Source organism: Pyxicephalus adspersus, chromosome 5 (genome assembly GCF_032062135.1).
Source record: "Pyxicephalus adspersus chromosome 5, UCB_Pads_2.0, whole genome shotgun sequence".
In the NCBI taxonomy this organism is placed as follows: domain Eukaryota; kingdom Metazoa; phylum Chordata; class Amphibia; order Anura; family Pyxicephalidae; genus Pyxicephalus; species Pyxicephalus adspersus.
The window spans coordinates 63,403,816-63,429,847 of NC_092862.1; the positions used below are offsets into that span (position 1 = coordinate 63,403,816).

The 26,032-nt window shown below is 37.8% G+C and overlaps 1 protein-coding gene across 1 annotated transcript in view; it reads right to left on the minus strand.

Moving 5' to 3' along the window:
* LOC140331040 (uncharacterized) overlaps positions 1-24,842 on the minus strand; it is a 41,888-nt gene extending 17,046 nt beyond the window's left edge. Inside the window, exons 1-9 of the mRNA XM_072411737.1 lie at positions 24,738-24,842; positions 20,088-20,648; positions 8,497-8,662; positions 6,708-6,933; positions 5,072-5,245; positions 4,062-4,139; positions 3,901-3,912; positions 3,618-3,698; positions 2,373-2,426 (exon numbers count right to left, since the gene is read on the minus strand). Of these exons, the coding sequence (XP_072267838.1) occupies positions 2,373-2,426; positions 3,618-3,698; positions 3,901-3,912; positions 4,062-4,139; positions 5,072-5,245; positions 6,708-6,933; positions 8,497-8,662; positions 20,088-20,648; positions 24,738-24,831 (1,446 nt within the window). The 5' untranslated portion in view covers positions 24,832-24,842. The remainder of the gene's footprint in view (positions 1-2,372; positions 2,427-3,617; positions 3,699-3,900; positions 3,913-4,061; positions 4,140-5,071; positions 5,246-6,707; positions 6,934-8,496; positions 8,663-20,087; positions 20,649-24,737) is intronic.
* Positions 24,843-26,032: the final 1,190 nt, after the last annotated feature.

A 26,032-nucleotide genomic window follows, 5' to 3' on the forward strand; every position in this document is an offset into this window, starting at 1 on the left:
AAATGACATTTAATATAAATGATCTAACAACATGCATGCTTTATACTGTCTAGGGGGAATACATTTGGGGAATCAGAAATGGAAAAGGATCTAGAGGTTCTGGTGGATCATAGACTTAATAATAGCATGCAATGCCAAGCTGCAATATCTAAAGCTAGCAAAGTACTTTCTTGTATTAAAAGAGGAATAGACTGCAGAGATGGAGACATTATCCTGCCCCTGTACAAAGCATTGGTCAGACCACATCTGGAATATGCAGTCCAGTTTTGGGCACCAGTTCACAAAAAGGACATTGTGGAATTGGTGAGAGTGCAGAGAAGGGCAACTAAATTAATAAAAGGAATGGAGGAGCTCAGCTATGAGGAGAGATTAGCTGAACTGAATCTATTCTTCCTTGAGAAGAGACATTTAAGTGGGGATATGATCACATATAAAACATATAAACGGTCCATATAGAAAACTCTCTTCCCCATTATTCGCTTTGAGATCAGTACAAAGAACAAGAGGGCACTCTTTGTGTCTGGAGGAAAAGAAGTTTAAGCTCCAGATAAGGAAGGGATTCTTTACTGTAAGGTCTGTGGAAATGTGGAATCGGCTCCCTCGGGAAATAGTTACAGCAACTACTATAGATTGCTTTAAAAAAAAGCGGGATGTTTTTCTAGAAGCACAGAATATAACTGGGTATTAAGGCTTTAAAGAAAAAATACCAGTGACTGTTAATCCAGGGAACATTCGATTGCCTCATAGAATCAGGAAGGAATTTTTTTCCCCTGTTGAAGCAAGTTGTACCAGGGTTTTTTTTTGCCTTCCTCTGGACCAACCATGTTTTATAGGGGTTTTATATCTGGGATATGTTTATTTCCCTAGTGGTTGAACTTGATGTCTTTTTTTCACCTAACCTACTATGAAACTATGTAATCTTCGTCTCTAAAAGAGTAATCAATTGGACAATGTATCTTCCGGGTTAGGACCTTTAGACAACATCTCGGATGTGAACCACATCCCTGTCAAGGTACTATCACCACAAGTCCTAAGCAGATACTTTGTAATGAACTGATCCCTATTAACAATGGTTACAGAGACCCAAGTTCATTATCCTGGTTTCTTACATTCCTATGTGGGGAGGATGCCTATATTGGGCTCTCCTTCCACAACTATTTCTTAGCTACCCGTAGTTATCAAGCATTTACCTACTTTGGAAGTACTTACCTGGATGTACTTTACATTTGATCAACTCCCTTGTGCTCACTTATTACTCCAGCATGAACTACACTGACAAATGCAACCTGTGCATGTCTCCCTTATGCCCTGAGGAAGCCTTCTAGGCAAAATGCAACTGAAAAAGAGACAAGTGACTTTCCTGTTTATGAGATTACTATTTATACAGAATTTATGAATTACACTAGGAATACTATGTGTAGACATTGCACTAGCATAGTTGGTCTCTGTTAGAGATAGGTTTCATATTATATTATGTTTTTTCTTGTAATCATGAAATAAATTAGATACATCATTTAATTTTCCTTGCCAAAAAAGCGTGCTCTTTCTCTCTTCACAATATATTTAAATGTAGGTGTTACCTAGCAAAAGCAGCCTGACTAGGAATGTCCACTGTTCTAAATTAACATCCACTCATCAGGGCATTTTGATATTTATATTTATGTTTACATTAGGGTTTCTGAGTTCTTGAGATAGGTGCTGAGAGTCTTGTGATGTTTTCAGGAAGTATGTAATGCACCCTACCAGCCTCTGCTAGCGTTATATTCTGCCTGTATTGTATGGAGAAGCACAGTAATGACAGTAATGAAGTTTTTTTTAATAACATCAATAGCATGTTATGGGGGGGGGGGATTAGAGAAGTTATAACATTAGCAGATTAAACTTCAATTTTGGGCATAAAACACTCTTTTTGAGCACTTTGCTTTACATAAACAAAATATAAGAAATAACTGCTGTTATGGTAATGAGAAATGAGAACATAGATTTGCAGTAAGGGGGAAAACATACAAAGTGATTTAAAGCCAACAATATTTGAAACATATTATGTTGATATAAAAAGTGTGGCATTTTAAAACAGTGCTCACATCATGTAACCCAGATGCATATACATTTGTGGTATGGTACATTTATGGCTCCCTAGTCATATCCTTTGTTGATGGCCGAAGGTACTGGGGCTTTCTGAACCCTAGTAATGCTTCTGCTCAGAGATGTAACATTGTATTTGTAATTTAACTGGGCAAGTTGTGGCATATATTATTAAGTGGAGTGCTTTTCTTTTCTTGTGTTTTTATGATTGTCTTTAACATGACAAAATTTCACTGTGATATGCTAATGAACAAGCATTAACCTAAATACACATTTAAATTACTTACAGGTTTCCCATCAGCTCCTGGGGCACCCTGCTCTCCTATGCGTCCTTCACTGCCCTATGGGAATAGTAAGGAAATTTAAAGTAGACAGTAGAAGAACTTGCAAATGGCTTTTTTAACCACTTTGTACTTGTAACAATCCAATTTATGGTGGCATTAGAATGTGTTCAGAGGATATGGCGTTATCTGCCAAGTACCTGCTATGCAATGCCGCAACCATTTTTTTAGTAAACAAAGACAATGAACAATCCTAATGAAAAGGAAGGGGGAGAGTGCGCAACGGGGTGCCGCTCCGTCGTTCTCCCCCTCCCCTCTCCATAGAGAAGAACAGTGCTTTATGTACAGCACTCATTCATGCATTGTGCAGTGCTTAGTCGTTTGAAAGGATCGTGAAAGATCTTTTCCAACGACTAAAATTGTGTAACACATTGCTATTTATGTTTTTAGAAATTTGCTGCTCGAATGACTAGAAAAGCGTTTGAAGCATGGAGACATTACCAATTTAATCAGCAAGGTTGTGAAAAGAGCTGTGATAATGTATTAAATACAATGACCCATAGAAATCATTTTAAGATCAGCTGATACGATTACTGCACATTTACTGCTTCCTTGCCATTTTCGCAATCAAGACTGCAAGTGAAATTTGAGTTAAACTGCCTGTCCTATTTTATTTTTACAATTTTCCTAAATTGAAGACTAGGCTACTAATTAGAAATATTGGGCAGGTGGCCATGATAGGAGATACTCTCTTATTCAGGCAATGACCAAAGCAGGACCACAGTCAGTAACAAATACTAGGCTTTATATGGTTAAAAAGAGATAAAATCCATACAATTTAGTAACACCAACTTTTCACCATCCCCACTGATCAACTCATCACCATATCACATCTTGCTGAATACACTTTCTTCAGCTATCATGCAAAAAAGTTCAAAATGCTCTCAAGCCTCCTCTTGCAGAGTTTATACACTAGAGATATAATATCATCTGTGAAACTACAAATGAAGATTATCTCACTCTGATATTTGGGAAATAAAAATGGTATACATAATTTTACATCTAATAAAATATAGAAAGGGTGGCTATGAAATATTTTTTCTCAACATTTAATGAACAATGGAAGTTGTTCTTGTGAGAAGAATAGGCCAGCATCTATACAGTTGGATTTAAATTGCCAAGATGTGAAAATTTGCATACATATTGACATAATGTTGCCTTTTAAGCCATCTAATTGAACATTTCACTTACATCAGGTCCTGGTTTTCCAGGGGACCCAGCCTCACCTTCAGGACACTGGCAAGAAGAGGATGGAACCCGCTCAAGTGGACACTATAAATTGTAAAATATATTGTCACACATATTAGTTCACAATAAATAGCATGTATCATATATTATGCATCAAATAGAATAGATAGATTAGAGTAGATATGTTTCATTTATATTGCATATCCTATAGTATATAATATAAGAAAATGTATGCTGATTGAATAAATAGTGTCACATATATCAATATAATATATTCTGTACTTACCCTTGGGTCATTCTGTAAAGAAAAAAAAAAGGGAGATTTCACAATTTCGTTTAGGATGGTTTATGAGTCTGTTGTTGTTTCTTTTAGGTTAACTTTACAAAACACAAAGATGCAATATTCTAATTTCTATATGGTTTTATAGACGTTCTTCAAACACTTACAACAGTGTAGATTTCACAAGCTGTCTCTCGTTCACTCTGCTCCGGATCACAGTACAGTCTTAATTTTTGTATCTCCATCTAAATATAGGTAGACATTTAAAGTTAAATAAAAATACCAAGTTATATGCCTTTTATGTTGAACTTGAAGTAAATCTGCACACTTAGTTCTGATTTCCTAACCAAAAAAGTTTTTCACCTTTCTTTCTCTCTCTATATATATAATAAAGTATGTCTTAACTCTATTTAATAAACCTGGCACAGTGGCCGATCTGGCTATGACCTCCCATAACTTTTTTCACATCCCTCACTCACTGCCCTCTCCTTTCTGTATACTAATTTGATACTACTGATCCTTTTATGTTTATCTCCAAGTACAGAAATTGTTTGCTTACAGTAACTGTTAACAAATACAGTAATTGTTAGCAAAAAGGATCCCCCACCATCCATTGCTATTGGGCTCTATTTATATATTATTCCCCCCTCAATTTGTCTGAAACTCGCCTAATCAAGTCATCATGATGATTGCTTTTTAGGTACCATCCATAAATCAGGATAATCACTACTTGCTAATGAAACAGTGAATGGAAAAAGTTTCTAACCTGTATGATTGTCAATTTACTTAAGGGCCATTTTCAGCATTTTTCTGCTTATTGTGTGTACACTAAATTGTCACCTTATCTAGGCAAAACATTCAAAAAGGGTCACTGTAATATCCTGTAAATATTTTACGTGCATGGTTGGAGGCATGGAAAGAGGGGTAAAGACGAATTAAGTATATAGACTAGACTTAGAAATAATTTGGAAGTTACTCATTTTACTGCTAATAACAACATAATACAAATACAAATTCCGGCAGTGATGGTAGTAGTTGCATTTCTAGAATAATAAAAAAAAACAACAGACCACTGTTACAAGAAACACTCTGTTGTATTGTTCACCCCAAATCTTAATATATTCCTCATTCATTTAGGGCACAAGTAGATATAATAAGTGGTCATTTTGATACCTACCGTAAGAGATTCATCAGATGTATGCCTCTTTAAAACTTGTGTTTTGCCATTAATAAATATTGGCCCAGTTTCTTGCAGTGCTCTGTTTTCAATGAGACTGTCATCCAGAAATAAAATGGCACTTTTATTTTTTACAAGGATCTTCAGTTGGTGCCATTTTTCATCAAATAATTCCTGCATAAAAATATTGTTATTACATCATATTTTCTATTTCTGTTGTGTCACCGTTTAATTTCCCAAATAAAATATTTTGTAACATAACAGCGAAACTATAAAAAGTTATTCTTTTATTAGCACGTTTTGTGTTTGCTACTCTATTATCACTTTTTTTACGTTAGACTGCTCAATGGAACTTTTTCAGAAGGCAAAATTCCTGTGCCCCTATAGAACAGCCATTGACCAGCTTGTGAACTCTATAATAATCCCTGGGCAGTAACTCTAAACAGCTTCAGCTATTTCGCTCCAGAGTAAGTAGACAGCACATCAATCTTAAAATAGCTGTGCCATTTGATTCTTGTCACACAGATGTTTTTTCTTTACTTATTTCTTTAAAAGATCTGTTGACACAAATGTGATACTTGTTCAAGCAAAGTGTTAGCCTTCTCGCATATTGTATCTCTTAGATTAGCCATACATGAATGGGCTTTAATTCAATTGATTATATATATAAAATATCACCACCTTTTTGAAAAATGTGATAAACTAAAGCAGATCAGTGTAGCCATCAGCATTTTGGGAGTCCAGAGATTGATTTGACCTTGTATATTTTCCAGTGTTCATGTGGGTTTTCTATTGCTAAATCAGTTTTCTTTCCCAGTCCTATACCATACTGGTAAATCATTCCCATCACAGCCAGTGATATTTCATGCCTTTATGACTATAACAGCCAGAAGTGTTTGACATTAAACAGTATCCTGTAGGGGTGGTGGGTGGAACAGCAGTTCATTTGGGGATCAGGTACCCAACACACTGGGAAATATGTTATATGCTGAAAATTATGCTGGCAGATAGCCCTGTAGGAAATATTTGAGATATAGGTGGTGGGATAGGTATGAATAAATAGTTTTCTCATGCAGTTTTTTTTTTGGTAAATGTTTTGCCAAACTATTTTTGTTAGGTTTGGATAACATATGGAATGGTTAGACACTGTTAATTTGTTGGTGTCCCTGATAGGGAGGGTCACCCTTTTATTTTTCATTGTCACTACAGTAGAAAGCAAGGTCAGATCAAACATATTAAGTTGTCCTCAATAGGTGCAAGTAAATCCTCCAATCGGAGATCTGTTCCAGAGACAGCTTTCTGGGATGACAATTGTGTTCACTTTGCAGAGATTTCCCCTCATTTCCTGTTGCTTCCTTAGCAAATAAAGTAAAGATAATTCTCCATAGTGGTGTACAGGAAGCAAAAAAATGATTTCAACTCTTTCCCTTTCTGCTTCCTATCAAAATAAATTGGCTGGTCATATAGTTTATTTTTAAAAAATAAAGGGCCAAGTCTCTTTAAGGCCTCTCAGTAGAACTTGTTGGTAATGGAAATACAGGAGTTAGTTATGTTTTCTAAACTAAAATATGTTTTTTTGTGAAGGGAATTATATGCAAAGTTTACAATTTTTATAGAACATCAAACCTTTTCTTACCTTTAGCCTTGGATCTTTGAACTTAATCACTTGGGAATTTGCATTTAATTGTGTGACAGTGAAGATGACAGAGTTGTCAGTGCCATCTAGAGTGACTGCTGCTTGGACCTCTCCAGATTTGGACTGTATTCTCCACAGATCAATGATCTCCTGTTTTTCAGGAGACTGTAAACGTATGGTAGCCACAAACACATAGGAGGGAGGCAGACCTTCCGGAAATATTTCTCTGTTGAGTATAAAATGTCATGTAGGAATGCATAGTAAGAGAAAACTATATATATATATATATATATATATATATGCATAAACCTTTAATGCATGAATCTTTATCTATCTTAAATCTTTAAACCTGTCCCTGCCTACCTTTTGAGGTCACTATTTTTTAATTCAAAGCAAAACTTTAAATTTAATATTACTTTGCAGTACTTATTTTTCACAACTTCACTGTCTTTCTGATGGCCAGCTTGTTCAGCACACATTTTCTAATCCCAAAATGTCATGTTTCCATGCCCCCTGTACCTGTACAGTGAAGGAGTATCAGTACAGTACGAAGGTGAGCTCCCAACTACTCATACTCATACATGCTCATACTCAGCACATGAAAAGATTTGCTCCTTTAGCTGATTTTAATTGCTTATTCTGCTAGCATTTAAGAATGTGTTACTTTATGTAGATCTGCAATTTTGTATCTTCTATATCTGCTCTGATTTCAGTGAAAATAAAGTGAAAATAAAACGGTGGCTAACACTTTTCCACAATTAAAACAAAATATCTTTATTTTTTTAAAATACTTTTTAACTACTACTGTAACTACCAGTTGACCAAGTATTGTGAAAAAAAACATTTATATGGGAAAATAAATTGTATTTTTAACAATTAAAACATAAAATATCTAAATGTAGTTATATGTGTAGAATTAAGCCATATATTATTTACTAAGGGCTAGAGTAATGTATATGTTTCATGTGCATGCTATTTGTTTTCATATTTAAAAATTGAAATAAAAATCCTTTGATGTACCAAAGGATTCCTTTTATCATTTGGCCTGAGGGATTATTAAAATAGTGACATACACTTAAAAGGGATCATTCTACAATCGATTATAAAGTTATCTAATAGTAATTAGTTACATTCAGCTGGATTTGTTCTGTAATGTTGATGACCTAGTGTCAGTCCCTTAGCTGAGGAAGCTACTTTATTAATAATATTATTCATTAGCATGTAAGTAGCAACAACATATTACGCTGCGCTTTACAAAGTCTGTAGTCACATAACTAGCTGTCCCTTAAAGAGGCTCAAAATCTAATGCCCCTACCATAGTCATATGTTTAATACAGTGTAAGGTCAATTTGTTGGGGGAAACCATTTATTCCACCTGCAGGTTTTTGGAAAGAAACCAGAGTACCTGGAGGTAACGCAAGCAAACACAGGGAGAACATGTAAACTCTATGCAAATAGTGTCCTGGCTGAGATTCAAACCTGGGACCTAATGCTATAAAGGTCAGAGTGCTGACCTCAAAGGCACTGTGCTATTGGAGTTGAGAAACCTATTTGGATGCGTGGTGAAATGTCTCCAACAATAAAAATGGGTCCAGTAGAATGTGAATAATGATCTAATCCACGATTTAGACAAAAATGAGAACCTTTTAAATATATCCATAGAAGATAATCAGGGGCAATACAAGTGAAATTATATTTAGCAGAATCTCTACTAAACTGAGATATGATACAATTTCCTCTGAAGGCAGAACAGTTTAATGAATAAATCCATTAAGCATTTATCACATACCTGGTATTTTCCGTCACATCTACAGAAGGTGTAAGAAGGTAGGCTTTTTCAGAGACCAAAGACCCTGTTACCATTTGCCCTTTTTTATGAATGTTCATTCCCACAAGCAGCTCAAATCCTTTCTCATCCCGTGATGCCACAGGTATTCGAGTAGGACACACTGATTCTGAGAGAGAATTTAGATTAAAATTTAAAAATAAATAATAGGGGCTCACTAACCATGACATATTCTGATGCTATTACCAAACAAATATGAATTCATTGTGATATTTTTTCACACTTAACATTCTCACATACAGATAGATAAAAAACATAATATAATCTAGTAAGATTCATATCAATCTGTTAAAAAGCCATTGGCAAGCTTTACAGGAGAATGTTAAATTGTATGTAAAAGTTTTTTTCTTTTCACCTGTATAAAGCAAGAAAAATATACATCCCCCCTCTCCCATCAATTTATTTTTATTATCTGCATCTTTCCCTTAACCTGATGACAACTCAAAATGTTGGCTTTCCCCTCACTTCCTGTCCAGGACAAATAAAGACAGTGAATTTACCTAGCAGTGACACAATGAAAAACTTAGCAAATGGTCTGACCTGTCCCCCTTTATCCAAAGTTGGTGAAATAGATTTGATTAAACTTTCATTATAGCAGTGAAATATGTTATTTTCAGCTTTTTGAAAACAATGTTATATTTTTTAAGTCTAAACTCCAGTTTTAGATACATAGTTACATAGGTTGAAAAAAGACACAAGTCCATCAAGTTCAACCACTAGAGAAATAAACATATCCCAGATAAAAAACCCTATGGACATAGTTGGTCCAGAGAAAGGCAAAAAAAACCCTGGTACAATTTGCTCCAACGGGGAAAAAAAAATCCTTCCTGATTTCCCGAGGCAATCAGATGTTCCCTTGATCAGTGTTCCCAGTGATCAGAGACTTGAACAGTCTCTGTTATCTACTATTTTCATCTGATTGTGCATAGTATGTCGTCATTCTGGCTGCCATATCCACCCTGTTTATCCATTTGTGTTTCTTTACAATTTTCATCTGATTGTGTTTGGTACGTCTTGCATTTTAGATCCACTTATTACACAAATTTGAATCTCTCCATAGAAATTTCTCTTCACTATCTGCCAACCCCTCCCCTACCCAGGTTCAACCGATATCCCAAATTCCCTATTACTCCCATCAGTCCATCTATATTCAGGGCCAAAGGCACTTCTATTTAAATATCGGACAAGCTCAAGTGGGACCCTGGTCATGTGCCCAAATCCTAAGTGCCAAATTAAAAGTGCAATGGGAATTAGTCTAGGGAATTGAAGTAGGACTGGACACACTGCAACTCCCATCTCAAGCTTTTGGACTGATTCATCATTAAGTATCCACCTGGACTCCAACACAACCTCTGCTGCTGCCACTCTGAACTGCTATTTCACTAAGCCATCTTTTATTCTATCCCACTGATTTATTCTATCCCACTCCTGGAACTCAACAAGCTGACAAGCCTCACTACAACCTATATTGTAGTGACCTCTATTACCTCCTCCTTTGGACTCACACAGAACATAAACAGCCTCACTCATATTGCCGGACACACTTTAGACACTCAGTTCAACCACCATATTTCTTTGCCTCTGGATAAAGTTGCTCCTGCCACCTTCCGCTACCCGGCGCAACTGAACTCACTATCACCCAGCAAAATGTTTTCTCCGCCGTCCTTTCCTTTTAAGCTTCCAACCCTCGCAACCTCTTCTCAACAATTGACTCCCTCCTAAACCCAACACCTGCTCCCCGCACTACTTAAGAGATAAAATTGACAAAAGCAGACATGATGTCTCTGCTCACCAGGCCACTCCAACCATATCCACCCCTTCCACCTGTAAATCCTCACTGAACTCCCTCAGCTCTGTTAGTCTGTATGAAGTCACCTCTCTTTCATCATTTCCATCTACTACCTGTCTGCTTGACCTAATTCCCTCTGATCTACTCCGTGCCTATTCCACCACCCTGGCCCCCACCCTAACCGAACTGTTCAGCCTGTCCCTTTCTACTGGTATCTACCCCTCCACTTTCAAACATGCCATTATCCTGCTATCCTGGGAAACCTTCACTTGGCCCCTCCCTACCTTCTAGATACCATTCTATCTCCCTTCTCCCATATGTTTCCAAACTTCTTGAGCGCCTTGTCTACAAAAGACTCACCAATTACCTGAGCCCAAACTCTCTTCTTGACCCACTTTAGTCTGGCTTTCAAACTGCCTTACTACCCTAAAGTCCCTACTAATGTGGCCAATGACCTCAGAGCTAAGTCACAAGGCAACTTTTCCCTGCTCCTTCTCCTTGATTTTTCCTCTGCTTTTGACACTGTTGATCATCCTCTTCTAATCCAAATCATGCACTCCATTGGTATCAGTGACACCACGCTCTCTTGGTTTGCTTCCTACCAGTCTGACTATTCCTTTCAAGTTTCTTTCACTGGTAACTCCTCCTCACCCACTCTCCTCCCTGTTGGTGTTCCCCAGGGGTCAGTCCCTGGACCGGTTCTCTTTTCTCTGTACACGTCCTCTCTCGGTAGTCTCAGGTCCTCCTTTGGTGTACAGTATCTGTATGCTGATGACACTCAAATCTATCTGTCCACCCCTGACCTGTCTCCCTCAGTCCTAGATAAGGTTTTGTGCTGCCTGTCGGTCATCTCGTCATGGATGGCTGACAGATTTCTGAAACTCAACCTGGATAAAACCGAACTCATCTCTCCACCCCCCCTCCTCAAATTCCAAATCCCCCGATGACATATTTCTAACAGGTAACAACACTGTCATTCATCCCTCCCTTCAGGCACGTTGTCTTGGCATCACCTTCGATTCTGCCCTCTAATTTACCCCCCAAATTCAGAACATTTTCAGGTCCTGTCACTTTCATCTGCGCAACATTCTGACTACTGTAACATCCTTCTCTCTGGTATTTCACTAACCTGACTCTCTCCTCTACAATTTATTATGAACCGTACAGCCAGACTCATTAATCCTCCCCACCATAACTTCTGCTGCCACACTTTGTAGTTCTCTAAGATTTCACCTTAGAATCCTGTGTTTTGCCTTCAAATCTCACCACAGTTCTTGTTCCACCTACTTTTCTGACCTTGTAAAAAAAATACCCCCCTAGCCGCTCTCCAATAAGCTACTAATGACTTCTCACTCATTATCTCATCACACACACAGCTCCAAGACTTCCCTAGAGCTGCCCCGACTCTCTGGAATGGTCTTCTTCATCCTATTCGTCTTGCTCCTACTTTCTGCTCATTTAAAAGAGCACTCAAAACCCATTTTCTCAGACCTGCCTACCCGTCTTCTTCTGTCTCCTAAACCCCTCACTACTTTTCACCACTACATATCTCCCCTCCTAATGTGTGTTAATTCCCCCACCTACTAGATTGTAAGCTCTTCGGGGCAGGGTCCTCTCCTCCTGTGTCACTGTCTGTATCTGTCTGTCATTTGCAACCCCTAGTTTATGTACAGCACTGCGTAATATGTTGGCGCTTTATAAATCCTATTTAATAATAACAATAATTTTTAATTTAAAGCTTTAATGCCCCGGTATAATTTGCTTCTAAAAAAGCACCCAGCTACTTTATTTAGTCTTCAGCACTATGGGGTTTGATATCTAGCAGTAAATCTAGCATTAATTAAACTTTCACTGGTGGAGAATCTACCAGATTTATTTGTTTTCAATAGCAATGATTCATTCTCCCTCTGGTGAATGTCAGATTCAGCTTTATAAATAGACCCTATGAGAAGCCACCCCTATGAGAAACCCCTATGATCCCACAATTTGCTAGTCTTGCTTTGTACTATCACTTTTTAAGTTTCTCCAAATTCATTATACTAAACTTTGGATTTCTAAATATGTAAATCTTAATGATATTCAACCTCTTTTATCCTGTTACCAGAATGAACCATCAAGGTAGCTCAGCCAATACATATAGGTAATGTAATGATCAACGCACAGCATATTTTGGACATAATGTTTACTTTAGATTTTAACAGACACCATCAAAGCTGCTCTGTGTAGTCTGCAAGTAACGGATCCATAACAACAAAAAAACTGAAATCCAAAAACAACTGAAAGCCAAACTACCATAATTTTCTTGGCATCAATACATATTTATTGCATAAAAATGAAAATAAGTAGAGCTTCCTAAATCCTAAATATTATTTTCTAATAACTTTTTATCTATTAATAATTCATTCACATCTTACTTTTTATTTTAATAAAACACACAATCTAGTTTACCATCATGGCACTGAAAAAACCACTTTCAAAGAGTTGATGTAACAATAATATTTCTCAGCCAATCACAGAGCACTAGAGATGAATGGGCACAAGTCTCCCCATTCATGTCACTAGTGCTGAACGGCTGAGAAACCTAAAACCTCAGCCAATCACAGAGCACTAGAGGTGAATGGAGAGGCTTGTCCTCATTTAACCCCTAGTGCCCTGCGATCCCTCACTGTCAAGATGAGTCCCAGGGCTGTGCTCATGTCATGATTTTAGCCATGGAAATCATCCTGTCATTTCGATAACCTGTAAAAAAAAAAATAGTTTAGTTACACAAACACGCACACTTTTAATAAAATACTTTAACATTAAAACCTTGTCCTATTTTTTACACATATTTTAACACTTTCAGGGAATGAGTAAGGGGTTTTATGTACCCCTGTACGCATTCCCCAGGGTGGGGTGGTGGAGATCTGGGAGTCTCCTTAAAGAAGGGGGCATTTTTAAAAGCCCCCATTGTTTTCAATAAAAGCTATCATAAAAAGCTTAAAAATGCTTGTAAAAGCCTCAATTGAGTTCAATGGGAGCGTTTTCAAGCATTTTTTTGCGTTTTCCTGAATTTATCCTGCAGTTTAATTTTTATAATAATATGATAAAGCTCATAAACGTGGCTGAAGGAAACATCCTGGTGTAGATTAGCCCAATGGAATGCATGGGGACTTCAAACATGGGCTTTAAAAGCCTCAGGTTAAACGCTGGGGAAACAGTCCGTGTAGACCAAGCCTTAGGCTGCATATACAGTAATGTAAATGCATACTTTTTTTGTGTGCTGCACAAAAGTTAGTACACCCTGGGCTGTAAAGCACTAGGAGAGTCAGACTGCTGCATATAAAAACCAGCTTGGTGCTCTGATCCCTGATTCCCCTCTACCATTTTGGCAAAACACTACTTGGATATTATCTGATTCAGTGGGAAGCATGTCTGATATGTTTTTATGGAATATCTAAATATATGTGCAGCACTTTTTTTTTTCTAACTACCAGAGGTAGGTATACATTGTCATCTACTTTTCTAATAATAAATTCTTGTTTGGATAATTATTAGTATGACTTCTTATCATTTTTAGTACATCATATTTTTTCAAAATGTTTAATTTTCAGAGTAATTTCAGGCGATTTCAGACCCGTGGTTGACTGCATCGTTCTGCTTCAGGTTCAACAATGGTTCCAACTGCTTACTATTACATGAATGGAAGCAGTTGAGAACCATTTTCTTCCATACAAGTTGCTGCACAGTTGCTTTTCTTTCTCTGGAGGAAAAACAGCATCGTAGCTGCAACCGCAGTCACGCGCAAATGAATTGCCTATCTAACGTTATTGCTTTTACCACAGAGCAGAAAACAGATTAGAATATGGCTAGATTACAAAACATCAACCAGAATTGTTCTTTTTTTGCTAGACAAGCCTGTGTACACATATCTGGCCCCACTGTCCCTCCGCTACCTTCTTCTGACTTCTTACCCCTCCTCTTCAATGTTTACTATAACAGAGCTTTAACATTTTTTTTTACTCACATACACCAGATAATCTGACCTCATAATTAGGGAATTTTTTTAGACAGTATATAAGGCAGATTATTTATTTAGTTTCCTATGTAAATTTTCATATTTTTAAACCTTTTTATTATTTTTATAGCACCTTCGACTTTATGGGGGGGTCTGGATTATGTTAGTATAGACCAGTTCCAGGCTCCCCATGTATTTGTGTAGCAGCGGATCACTCCTAAAGCCCTGTACAGACGTTAGATAGAAATCAGATTAATGCTGCAACAATCTTTCATGATCGTTTTCAGTGACAGATGAACAAACAAATGCTGTACACGGAAAGCCATTCTGTGTAATGTAGGATGAGGGGCGGGCATGCAGCAGCCTGCTTTGCTTTTTTTCCATAGAAAACAAAATGGTCATTCCTGATCAGTCATTCATCATTCTGCAGTTGATGAACAGTGTCAGGGGACCGCTGTACACAGGCCACCCCAAACAACAATCATCTGTCATGTGTACAAAGCTCAATAGTGATCCATTGTTGCTGGGAGGGAGAGGCCTGTCCCAGCCTTCATAATAAAAGGAAGATATACACATCAGTTGTGAGGTCACATCCTTTCAAACAAAAATATAATACAGAATTATACAATGCACAATAGACTTCACCTATGACCTGCTTGCTGTTTGGAGTATCTTGTTTGCTGCCTTTTGATGACATTGCCCCGAACCTGTGATGGACCTGCCTGTTATTACTCTACTGCAGGGGTCGGCAAAGTTTTATGGCCACTAGGCCATTTATGGGGTGGGCGGGAGCACACTAGATCGGACCTGCCCAAATGGCTCCACCCACCAGCAGGGAACGCCCCCTGAAGTGACATCCCTCTCCTCTGTATGCATTGCGTTAGGCCGGAACTAACTACCGGCTAAGCCATATCTGGCCTAAAGGCCGGAGTTTGCCGACCCCTGCTCTACTGCATCTATCTGCCTATTGCTGATTCTGGCATGTCTATTGTTAATGCCCTCTTTTGATTTTCCTGCACCCTGCTGCCTGTCATTTGCTAACAATTTTTTCCCCATTATCCGGTGTATACAACCAACCTGAAAGATTTTAGGTAGGTAAGGATCACAGCCACTGCCAGCTTAGATTTTGCTCTCATTGTACCATTGAGTAAATTTCTATTTACTTTTATCCAAGAGATGCAACAGGAAGTTAGAGATATTCTCCCAAAGTCATGGGAATTTCCCCTTTAGACCCTATTGGAAGTTTGCCCTAGGACAGGGGTCAGCAACCTTTTGAGTCGAAAGAGCCAAAAATTACAATTTACAAAATTTCAAAGTTTTTAAAGAGCCGCAAAATTTTTTCTTGCCAACAATAAATAGTACTCGCATAAATAAAGTTTTTTGATAAACAAAACTAATCTATTTATTCATAAGAAAAAATATCTATTTATTCATATATAAGTAGTGTTTTTCACAACAAATTAGATAATATATATATGGCATTATTAAATAATTACCTATTATTTAAGTAAAAAATTAAAACAAGTAAACATTTACTTACAACACTAACTTGTACTTCAATAACAAACAATTGACATCCCTTGAAAATATCCCACTGTGAAATGTAAAGATTTGCATCAGCGGGTAGATTGACTACAGTTAAGCTACGTACACACTTCCAATTATTATCGTTGTTAAACGAACGACGAACGATCCTGCACGATATCTGCGAACGATCGTATAGCACCGATCCTGCACATACAGATAACGACACGATCGTTCGTAGATATTGTACACACAATAGATACGATCGTTTGAGCGATACAGGGAGTGACGTGCACGATAGGAAGTGAACGAACGTTCGTTCGTCACGCATGCTCAGACCGTGGACGATCAACGAACGATCGTACACACGAACGATGGTCAACGATCGTCGTCCAATCCGATCCGCCGGTCCGGTCGTTCGTTTCCAACGACTTTCCTCGTTCGTCGGCGTCGTTGGTTACTTTTTTACGAACGATTTTTGCCCAATCGATCGTTCGTCGTTCATTTTGAACGATAAAAATTGGAAGTGTGTATGCAGCTTTAGGCTGTGTACACACGTTAGATTTTTGTTGTTGGAAATGATCTTTCATGATTGTTTCCAACAATAAAAGACCAAACAATGAATGAACGAGTTTGGTTCTGAGGAGAGGGGGGGGGGGGGGGGAGAAAGAGTGAATGGCACCCCATCTGGCTCTCTCCCATTCACTTCCATTGCGGTTGTTTGTCTTCTGTTCTTTGTGAATCCACCAGGACGGATCCATGAATGATGATAGACGGCCTGTTTGTGTACATCAGATTCTTATACATCAGAATCCTCTGACGTGTGTACGTAGCCATAGTTTGGAATAAGGATAAAAGGTTCAACATTGCTGCTTCCAGAATTCATAAAGTTTGTGAACTTTTGTCCAAAAATTGTGTGGGTTTCTACCATATATGATGATCAACATTTAGTTCTAACGTTAGCCTATCCCTTTAAAAGAAGTATTTTTAATTATGGACTTAGACCTAACATATAATTGGAAATCTAGCCAACACTGGGTTTCCAATTCTAATTTTCCTTGTGACTAAACTTATAAAAGTACACTTGTTTTAGTGTCTGACATAAGTTGTCACCTGCTTATTTTCATTGGTGGGGCTGTTGTTTACGTTACATTGCAATTTCACAGTTATTTTACTGTACAGATTTGGAAGTCAAATTTTGGCCATGTGCCTCAGCTAAGAGTTGTGAATGTTAAACAAACACTCTCCAAACTTCAACATAGCCATTCATAATTTTGATAGGGGTGCTGCATTAGCTCAGCTGCTCACTGTAAAGCAGAGCCAAACAAGCTAGGTGTTCCTGTTACATGGTGATTACGTAGTTGAAAGCTTCATTATATTAACATATTAAGGTCAGAGAAAGCCAGTAAAGTACAGTGACCAATTTTGCTTTCCATATATCCATTTTGAGGTTGTGAAGATTTTTATTTTACAAGTGTTACAAAAATCTTAAATACTTTATAGGTGAGCCATCCTATGTACTAAAAGATATTACACATCCAGACTAAGTGCTAAACTGTATAGCAGGAAAATGAATATTTGGGCCATATTATTGCAGATTTATTTTTTAGCTGATAATTACAATGTTGACCATACTTTGTTATAAAATGTGTTCTGCTTACCCAATTAGTCAGAGGATATCAGTACTGGGAGCTGCTTTATTATCTAATGAGAAATAATTAGTCTGCTTAGTACAGCAACACCAGATTCTAAAACTGACTACACATGTTACATTCTGATTGTACATTGACCATCCAGTCCAACTGATTGAATAGTTTAGTTCACATACTCTATAGTTTTGGTAGTTTTAAAGTTCATTGTACAGACATTGTGCTTTTAGATTGTTGATACTGATATTTTTGATGAGTTTAAGAGACTACGATAGTTGAGATCACATTCTAATCCAGTTAATAATAATTTCTGCTCTATCCTTGTTGTTTTCTCGGTTTAAAATTGACACATGCCGAGTCTGCTTGTAACAGGACTTGTAACAGGGCATTTCTCTTTAGTTTAAGTCTTCCTTTAACAGGTTGGTTGCCCTTTAGCAGCAGCATGTGAGGTCAGGTTGGAGTGCCAAGAAATGATGTAAGAGGGCTGGAAGGAGTCTATCTTGGGAATGTCAGGGGACAGAAGAAGTAGTTTAGGTACGGTCCCTTCAAACTCGTAAAAATGTAAATGCCTTACAGACTAAGATCCATCTAGGGGAGTGCAGCCTTTATTCTATGCTCCCTCTAAAACAGAGGTCCCCAACCCCCGGCACGACTAGTAGGCAGTGGTCGTCTGACAGGTGGGCCACAGCTCAGAGAAGGACCCCGCTTTGGGGGTGCACCTGCCAGAGCCGGGGCTCGTGTCTCCCGGGGACATCGCAGGCTCAGGAAGGTGGGCGGATTGTTTATCTGAACACAAACGGCCCACCCTCCCAATGCCTGGCATCATGACATCACTCTGGGAGGAAGTTTTAGGCAACACATGGCTCCTTGCACATGCGCGGTCAGGAGTTTGTGCATTTAGTGATCTGCGACCTGCAAAAGATTAGGGACTACTGCTCTAGACGATAAAAATATTCATTTTAAAGAAAGTGATTAATACCTTGTAAAATGATACTTCTTTATAGGCCTTCAAGGGAGCACCACATACAATGTTTTTTACGTTCGTTATTGGAACTGATGTTTGAAAGCAAGGGTATCAAGATCAGAAAAGACTGAAGTTTTCCAGTTAATAATGCTTTCAGAAACCTTTACTTGCTCCTAGCAAGCCTTGAATATCTGTTCTACAAACAGGGCATTAGGAAAATTCTGTGGACATCCTAGATGGAAGTAACTTGCTGAAGGCTGTTAGAGATACGATTACCATGTGCAAGGGAGCCTGTGGAGCTGGACTATTTGGGATTTTAGGGGTGAATAAATCCTTTGATGACACCCCTGTGACTACTAGAATACTCTTAGTAAAGTAAGGCCTGGTGACCCATGTGGGGCTTGCATGGCTTTACAAAGCTCATGCTTTGTGGGCTGTGGGCCATTTATGTCCATTTATGTCCTGAAGAGATACAGAAATTTATGCTGTTGGAAGCTCTGAGTGTAAGAGATGTTTGGCATCTTGATATTCCAACAAGCATTTTATATATATAGCTCACCTTTGTGTTTGTGGTATTGGCCACTTTAAAGAGGGATAAGTATTGTCAGATGGATTTACCCTTACAACCTCATAAAATATCACATTACCCCAATAATATATTGTCACATAAAAGTAATAGGAAATATGTAGCATAAAAATTATAAAATATACCAACTTTACAAACAGCTTCTGAACATGGTGACTAGATAAGGATGCAATCACAATCCTTCCGACAAGATCTGGGTAACACTGATCCAAAATCTTACTAGAAGATTCTCCTTCACTGCACTAACTACAGAATTCCATCCAAATGAGTCCACAGGCCACACCTAACTAGACTGTTGAGTGGGGCACCAATCTCAAACATTTACCAATGTGGCCCTTTCCAAACCCACAGGGAGTTACCTAAACTTTTATTCTTGTGGTCTTAATGAAACAGTGAATATTCAGACTCATGGCAGTTTCAAATTAAGATCATTACTGAAGAAACATAATACAAGACTCAGAAACATTCTTGAACAGTTCAGACGATTATCAATATTTTAGGGAACTCTTTCTTTACAGAAAACAATATGGGACACTCTATCCACTATCAGTCACCTTACTCCCATATCTCATGTTAGACTATATTCAGAACCTGGAGGAGTATGGCAGGATACTACCCTAGGAGTAAAGTGTAACACCAGTCCTCTACATGGTCAAGATGTAATCTCCCAAGGAAAACAAAAAGACCTTCTCTTCCCTCACTTTATGCTGTCAGGAAAACCTCATTAAAACTTGCCCAATTACCCCTTACAGGTGCATGGAAGTACAAATAAGACCAAACATATTCAGGGGAATTTGATGCTCATTTAGGTATCTAAATATATTGGGCCTTCAATTCACTAATATTATATTAAATATGGAAAGATATTAAAAAATGGTGCCTTATGTTCAGCCCTAACATGCATACGTTTCTGTACTATGTTTTTTAGTTTCCATTTCATTATTTTGTTTTAAAAATATATCTTGATTTAAAGTAAAAAAACATTGAAAACACATTTTAGTATGTAAAAAATAGTAGTACATTACCTTCACATATCTTCTGTTGCATTGTTTCTTTAATCCTATCTATTGTGGTGTAGTCCTCTGCATACAGAACATAGTCTGTGGAGGGACTATTGGCTATCGCCACAAGCTCGGACTTAGTTATTTCAGAGCCAACTCCCACTGCAAACATAATGATATTCTGTGCCCTGGCTTCTGCAGCAATCTCCACCACATCATCCTGAGACTTGCCATCTGTGACCACAATTGCGATCTTGTTCTTGGTAAGGTTAGGCCTTTTGGAAGAGGGAAACACATTCTCTGTGGCAAATTTAATGGCCCGACCTGTCTGGGTATTACCTCCCAGATATTTCATGCTTTTCAGTGCATTAATAAGTTGCTGGTTTGTCCGATGTTGTCCAAGTGGAAATTCTAGTCTTGGTGCATCGCTGTATTGAACCACAGCCACTTGACTGTAAGCAGGTCCAATATCAAAGCTGCTTGTGATGTTTATCAACCAGTTCTTTGCTGTGTCAAAATCTGCATAACCTACGCTCCAGGAGCCATCCACAATAAATACTAAATCATTCACCGCAGTCCTGCAACCTGTTAACATAAAAGCACAAATATTTTAATTTCCAATAATATCCAATGACACTTTTATTTTTACACAATACTAAAAATTATTTGGGTTTCCAAAGGTCTGAAAATTTCAAAAGATCTTCAACTGAAGTTCTGGAAGGTATGGCCATTCCTATCTACCTGTGCGTGTCCTAACACCAAATATTATGGTGGAAAGTTTTCATAATGGTCCTAACAAACTTAAAAACTCAGAAACTCAAACTTTCCAAACATGCCAAAAACTGAAGTATCTGTTTTTTGGCAGATTGACCATTTAATGTGTTAGGTTGTACAATATTGACTTCTTTCTATCATGTTTGTTTTGTTTTTGGCCCAAAAAATCAAAGTGTCAAAGGGACTAAACACTCAATGTTTTTCCACAGAAATAACACCCCACGATTCCTTAGGATTTCCCGAATCATTTATTGTGTTCCAGGAAGGATGAAAACATAAACTTAACTTTCCCATACTTTGCATAGTTTTGATTTTTGGGCCCATACTTGTCTTAGTACCTAAAACTCTGTACCTGACTTCACTAATATAGACTCCAAAATTACCTGGACACTCATAAAGTATATTTAGGAAACATGAACATAACAAATTCCATCTCATATTATAATGTCTGCCTTATGATATTATTCAGTAAATCAAAATATTACTTGAAAAGAATGAACCATATCTTATTTTTTCTATTGTAATCTGTCCCCTTATTCCTATTTGGCAATAGAATAGCTGGCCCTCCACTCACAAATGTCATTAAATAGGAAATTAACTTTGGGAGATTCACCCAAAAAGAGAGGCAGAGGGTAAAAATCTTATAATTATGATTGTTCATGGTCTTCCTGCAGTTGGTCTTTTCTTAGTACTGACTTAACATTCCTTGTTCCGCTCTCTGCCTCTGTGTGGAAACCATCTTGGTATAGGCCACGTTTGCTCCCTAATGTCAGAGCCTCCTAAACTCAGAATTTTCACTTTACATAAAAGGGTAAACAATCCTTTTATGTTAAGTAAAAATTCTGTTTGTTAATTTTTTCAGTGCAAGATCCTTTTTATTTAAAAAAAAAGGGTGCAGCACCGCCGCCTAATTCTCAAGCTCCTAGGCGATGGAGAATGAATAGAAGCCTCCCAGGATACCTACATCACACATCCCGGGAGGCTCCTTCTACGCATGGCCAAGCATCTTGGGCATGCGCAGAAGGAGCGCTTTCATCAAAAAGGAAAAAAATTCCCGAAGACGGATGCCAGGACGACGCGGGACCCAACAAAAGAGACCTCTGGACCAATCGACTGCTCTGTGGGATTGAAGGTGGGTGTATTTTTTTGGGGACTTTTGAGTTTACTTCCTCTTTAAGTACAGCAGTACAGTGGTAACATCACCAAATCGTATTCCAAATCCTCTAAGCAGTAACAGGCCTCCATATACAGTTATGGGGTACATTCACATACAGGTAGTGCTCTAGTGCAATAATTACAAAAAGTCATTTTTAAGGGAATGATTAGGCACAAATAAAACTTCTAGATGTTTCCTACAACATAACATTTTTTTCTGAATTCAGTTTCACAATAAATGGTAGAATTTCAGGCAATATAAAGCAATATACCTCTTAGATATATAAATTATGTCCTTCTGTACAAATTTTTCAAATACCATTTACTATCAATTAAATAGTAAGAATGCACTGTCTGTGTATGATAAGAATCCCCTTTCTTCTGGTGGTCAATTTCTGGAACCAGCCAGCTTAGTCTATACAGACTGTTTCCCCAGCGTTTAACCTGAGGCTTTTAAAGCCCATGTTTGATGTCCCCATGCATTCCAATAGGCTAATCTACACCAGGACGTTTCCTTCAGGCACGTTTTTGAGCGTTATCTTAAACGTTGCTTGCAACGTTCAAAAAATTTAAATGCTGGATAAACGCATGAAAACTCTTGAAAACGCTTCCGTTGAACTCAATGGAGGCTTTTTCAAGCGTTTTTAAGCTTTTATGAAAGCTTCCATTGAAAACAATGGGGGCTTTTATAAACGTTTTTAGTAGGACTTTGGACTCTGGAAGCCCCCTTTAATTAAGGAGACTCCCAGATCTCCACCTCCCCACCCTGGGGAATGAGTACAGGGGTACATAAAACCCCTTACTCATTCCCTGAAAGGGTTAAAATATGTGTAAAAAATTGGACGAGGCTTTATTGTTAAATTATTTTATTAAATGTGTGTGTGCTTGTGTAACCAAACTTTTTTTTTTCTACAGGTTATCCCAATGACAGGAGGATTTCCAGGGTTGCAATGAGCGGAGGCCTGGGAATCCTCCTGACAGTGAGGGATTGCAGGGCACTAGGGGTTAAATGAGGACAAGCCTCTCCATTCACCCCTAGTGCTCTGTGATTGGCTGAGATTTTACGTTTCTCAGCCATTCGGCACTAAACATGAATGGGGAGACTTGTGCCCATTCATCTCTAGTGCTCTGTGATTGGCTGAGAAATAGGAAACCCTGATGACAGCTCAAGCATCATCAGGATTTTCCTTTCCTTGGCCAATCAGGGTGCAGAGCAGTTTACTATGCTGACAGCTCCACTCCCCTGATCACTCGCGCAGCCCTAGAGGAGGTGTGACATGTATTACATATACAGAACATATGTCACACCTCCTCTAGGGCTGCGGGAGTGATCAGGTGCTCATTTCTCAACTGGACTATGGGAAGATCCTCTTCTCTGGCATCCCTTTTTTCAGACTCTTTCCTCTACAATCTGTCATAAATGCTGTGGCTAGACTTGTTTATCCTTCCCTTCTGATCTGCTGCCTCATTTTGCCAGTCCTTACACTGGGCTCCAAGAATCTAATTCAACACACTGTGTTTTGCTTTAAAATCATTCCACAGTTCTTGTCCCACCTACATTTCCATTCTGATACACTCCCAGCTCCCTCCCTTCGCTCCTCTAATGACCTACCAATGACTTCCCCACTCAACACCTCTTCCCATGCATGGCTAAAAGACTTCTCTAGAGCTGCACCCACTCTCTGTGACTTCCTTCCTCCTATTAGGCTTGTTCCTGCTCTGTCTCCTAACCCATTACCAATAAGCCACCATTTTGCATGCCCCTCCTATTGTGTACTCTACTTCCCAACCTCTTAGATTGTAAGCTCTTTTGGAAAGGGTTCTCTCCTTGTGTGTCATTGTTTGTATTTTCTGTCATTTGCATTCCTTATTTAATACTATAACAGCAATGCATATTATGTTGGTGCTTTTTAACCACCTAGCCGGTATGCCCGTACGAAGGTCGGGCAAAAAAAAATGGCTAGGATGGTTAACCCCGTAATTTTGTCACATCCTTACCTCCCTACAATTTAAAAAAAAAATTTCATGAAAAACAGTGGATCACTTTTGGTACAGAAATCTAGACCTCAGTGTAACGCTCAGGTGGTTAAGTAAAGAATATAATTAATAATAACGATAATAATATAATAATAATACAAGTAATCCCCGGGTTACATACAAGATAGGGACTGTAGGTTATTTCTTAAGTTGAATTTGTAGGTAAGTCAGAACATTTTAATAAATGCAATTAGGACAGATGTTTGTCTCAACATATTATTAGGCAGCATGGTGTCATTTACTGTATAAAATCCTCATTGTAAGTTAACCACAAACAAAGCAAAAAAAAAAAAAAAAGCTTTATGGAGCCTAGACATTTATTATATTCTGGAGCAAGCTGTGCTTTGATATGCAAAAAGAAACAACTGCAGAGTTTGTCTTCATCATTAAAGAGTTGCAAGAAGCTGCAACAGGAGCTCACCACCTTAGCTGTGTTTAGCAAAAAAATTATTATGCAATTCATGCAAACTGCCCCCTCCCCCCATCAACCCTTTGTCCTGCACACGAGTGAGCAGGGAAGCCCCATTCACATCTAGGAGTCATCCGTATGTCGGATGACCTAACTCAGGGACTACCTGTATCTGAATTTCAGTGTTTTTTAAAATGTGTTTTTAAAACTTTTGCCTTTATCAGTTTATATATATATATATATATATATATATATATATATATATCTTTGTATCTATACATATTTAAATATGAACATACCAGCTTGAGAATCTTCTTCATTCACTTGTTGTCCTTTTAATATGTGTGTAAGTACTGTGAACACAAAAACTTGTAATGCCCAAGAAGGTTTCATTTTGCAAACTGAAGCAATCTAAAACAGAAAACAACATATATATAGCATTATATCTTTTAAGAAAATATCATTGAACTATACTAATTTTATGATAGGACGTTTGGGAAATCAGACATTGCATTTTTGGTTGGGTGGTAGATCAGCAACACCTAAGTTACTACTTTTGTCAAGTTTCAGCTTTGGACACTACCATAGATGAGTACCAACAAAGTATGCCTATAAGTTAAATTGATGTGTTCATCACCTTCGCTGCTCTTTCAGCTACATAATCCACCAGTTTATAGGATCTTGTTTTGTTTTCTCTTTTCTTGTTATATGTGTACTCGTCTGATTTGAGTAAAGCACAGCAGTCAATATCCACCTTCTGTATCATAATTTGTCATTAGGTTTATAGCTACAGTTCTCAGCAAATAATACATCAGTGATTATAGTAGATAGGACTATAGATAAATCCCTTTAAATCATCACGAAAACCTCTGTACAATAATTACCTGTGTTTGATGATACAAAAGAATGCTTTGGGTCAAATAATTGAAGTTACATCTTATTTTTACAAAGAACCTATGATTTATTGTCTTTGCAATGAATGAGCACCAATTGCCTAAGGTAAGGGATTTACCAGACTGCAGTTCCCAAAAACCAGGAGAACTTTAAAAATGAAAAAGCCTTGCCCTCAGTCTATGCTGATTTATTGTTAAGGTTGGGAGGTCAGTTCTATTCACCCTTTCAAGTCACCTGGGCCATGTATCACCTTTACCTGTATCTACTTAGACATCTGGTCATTTGAGGACTTTTGAAAATTGTTAGACACTTAACCTTAAAAAAGAATTTAACATTTAAAACCTTCAACTGGTCTTTTAGGCAAAATATGTAAAAGTTGGTATGGTTTGGAATAACCTTTTTCGCTTTTCTACGGTATTTTTTTTTTATTATTAGTGAAATTAAAGTGATCAAACTTTTTGATGTACATATAATTATATTTGCAGCCAACAAGGTAAACATAACTACAGTGGGCATTAATGTACCTGTACATCACTAGTCGTACAAAAAATTATTATCTTGATATGTAGTGTGTACTGTTATGTATATACTATGTACTATGTACTGTTATGTAAATACTATGTACTGTGTTTTTCTTAAGGGTTTGTTTAGGGAAGCAGGTAAACCTGTTGAGTTTTGTACCATTTCACTGCTTAAAAAA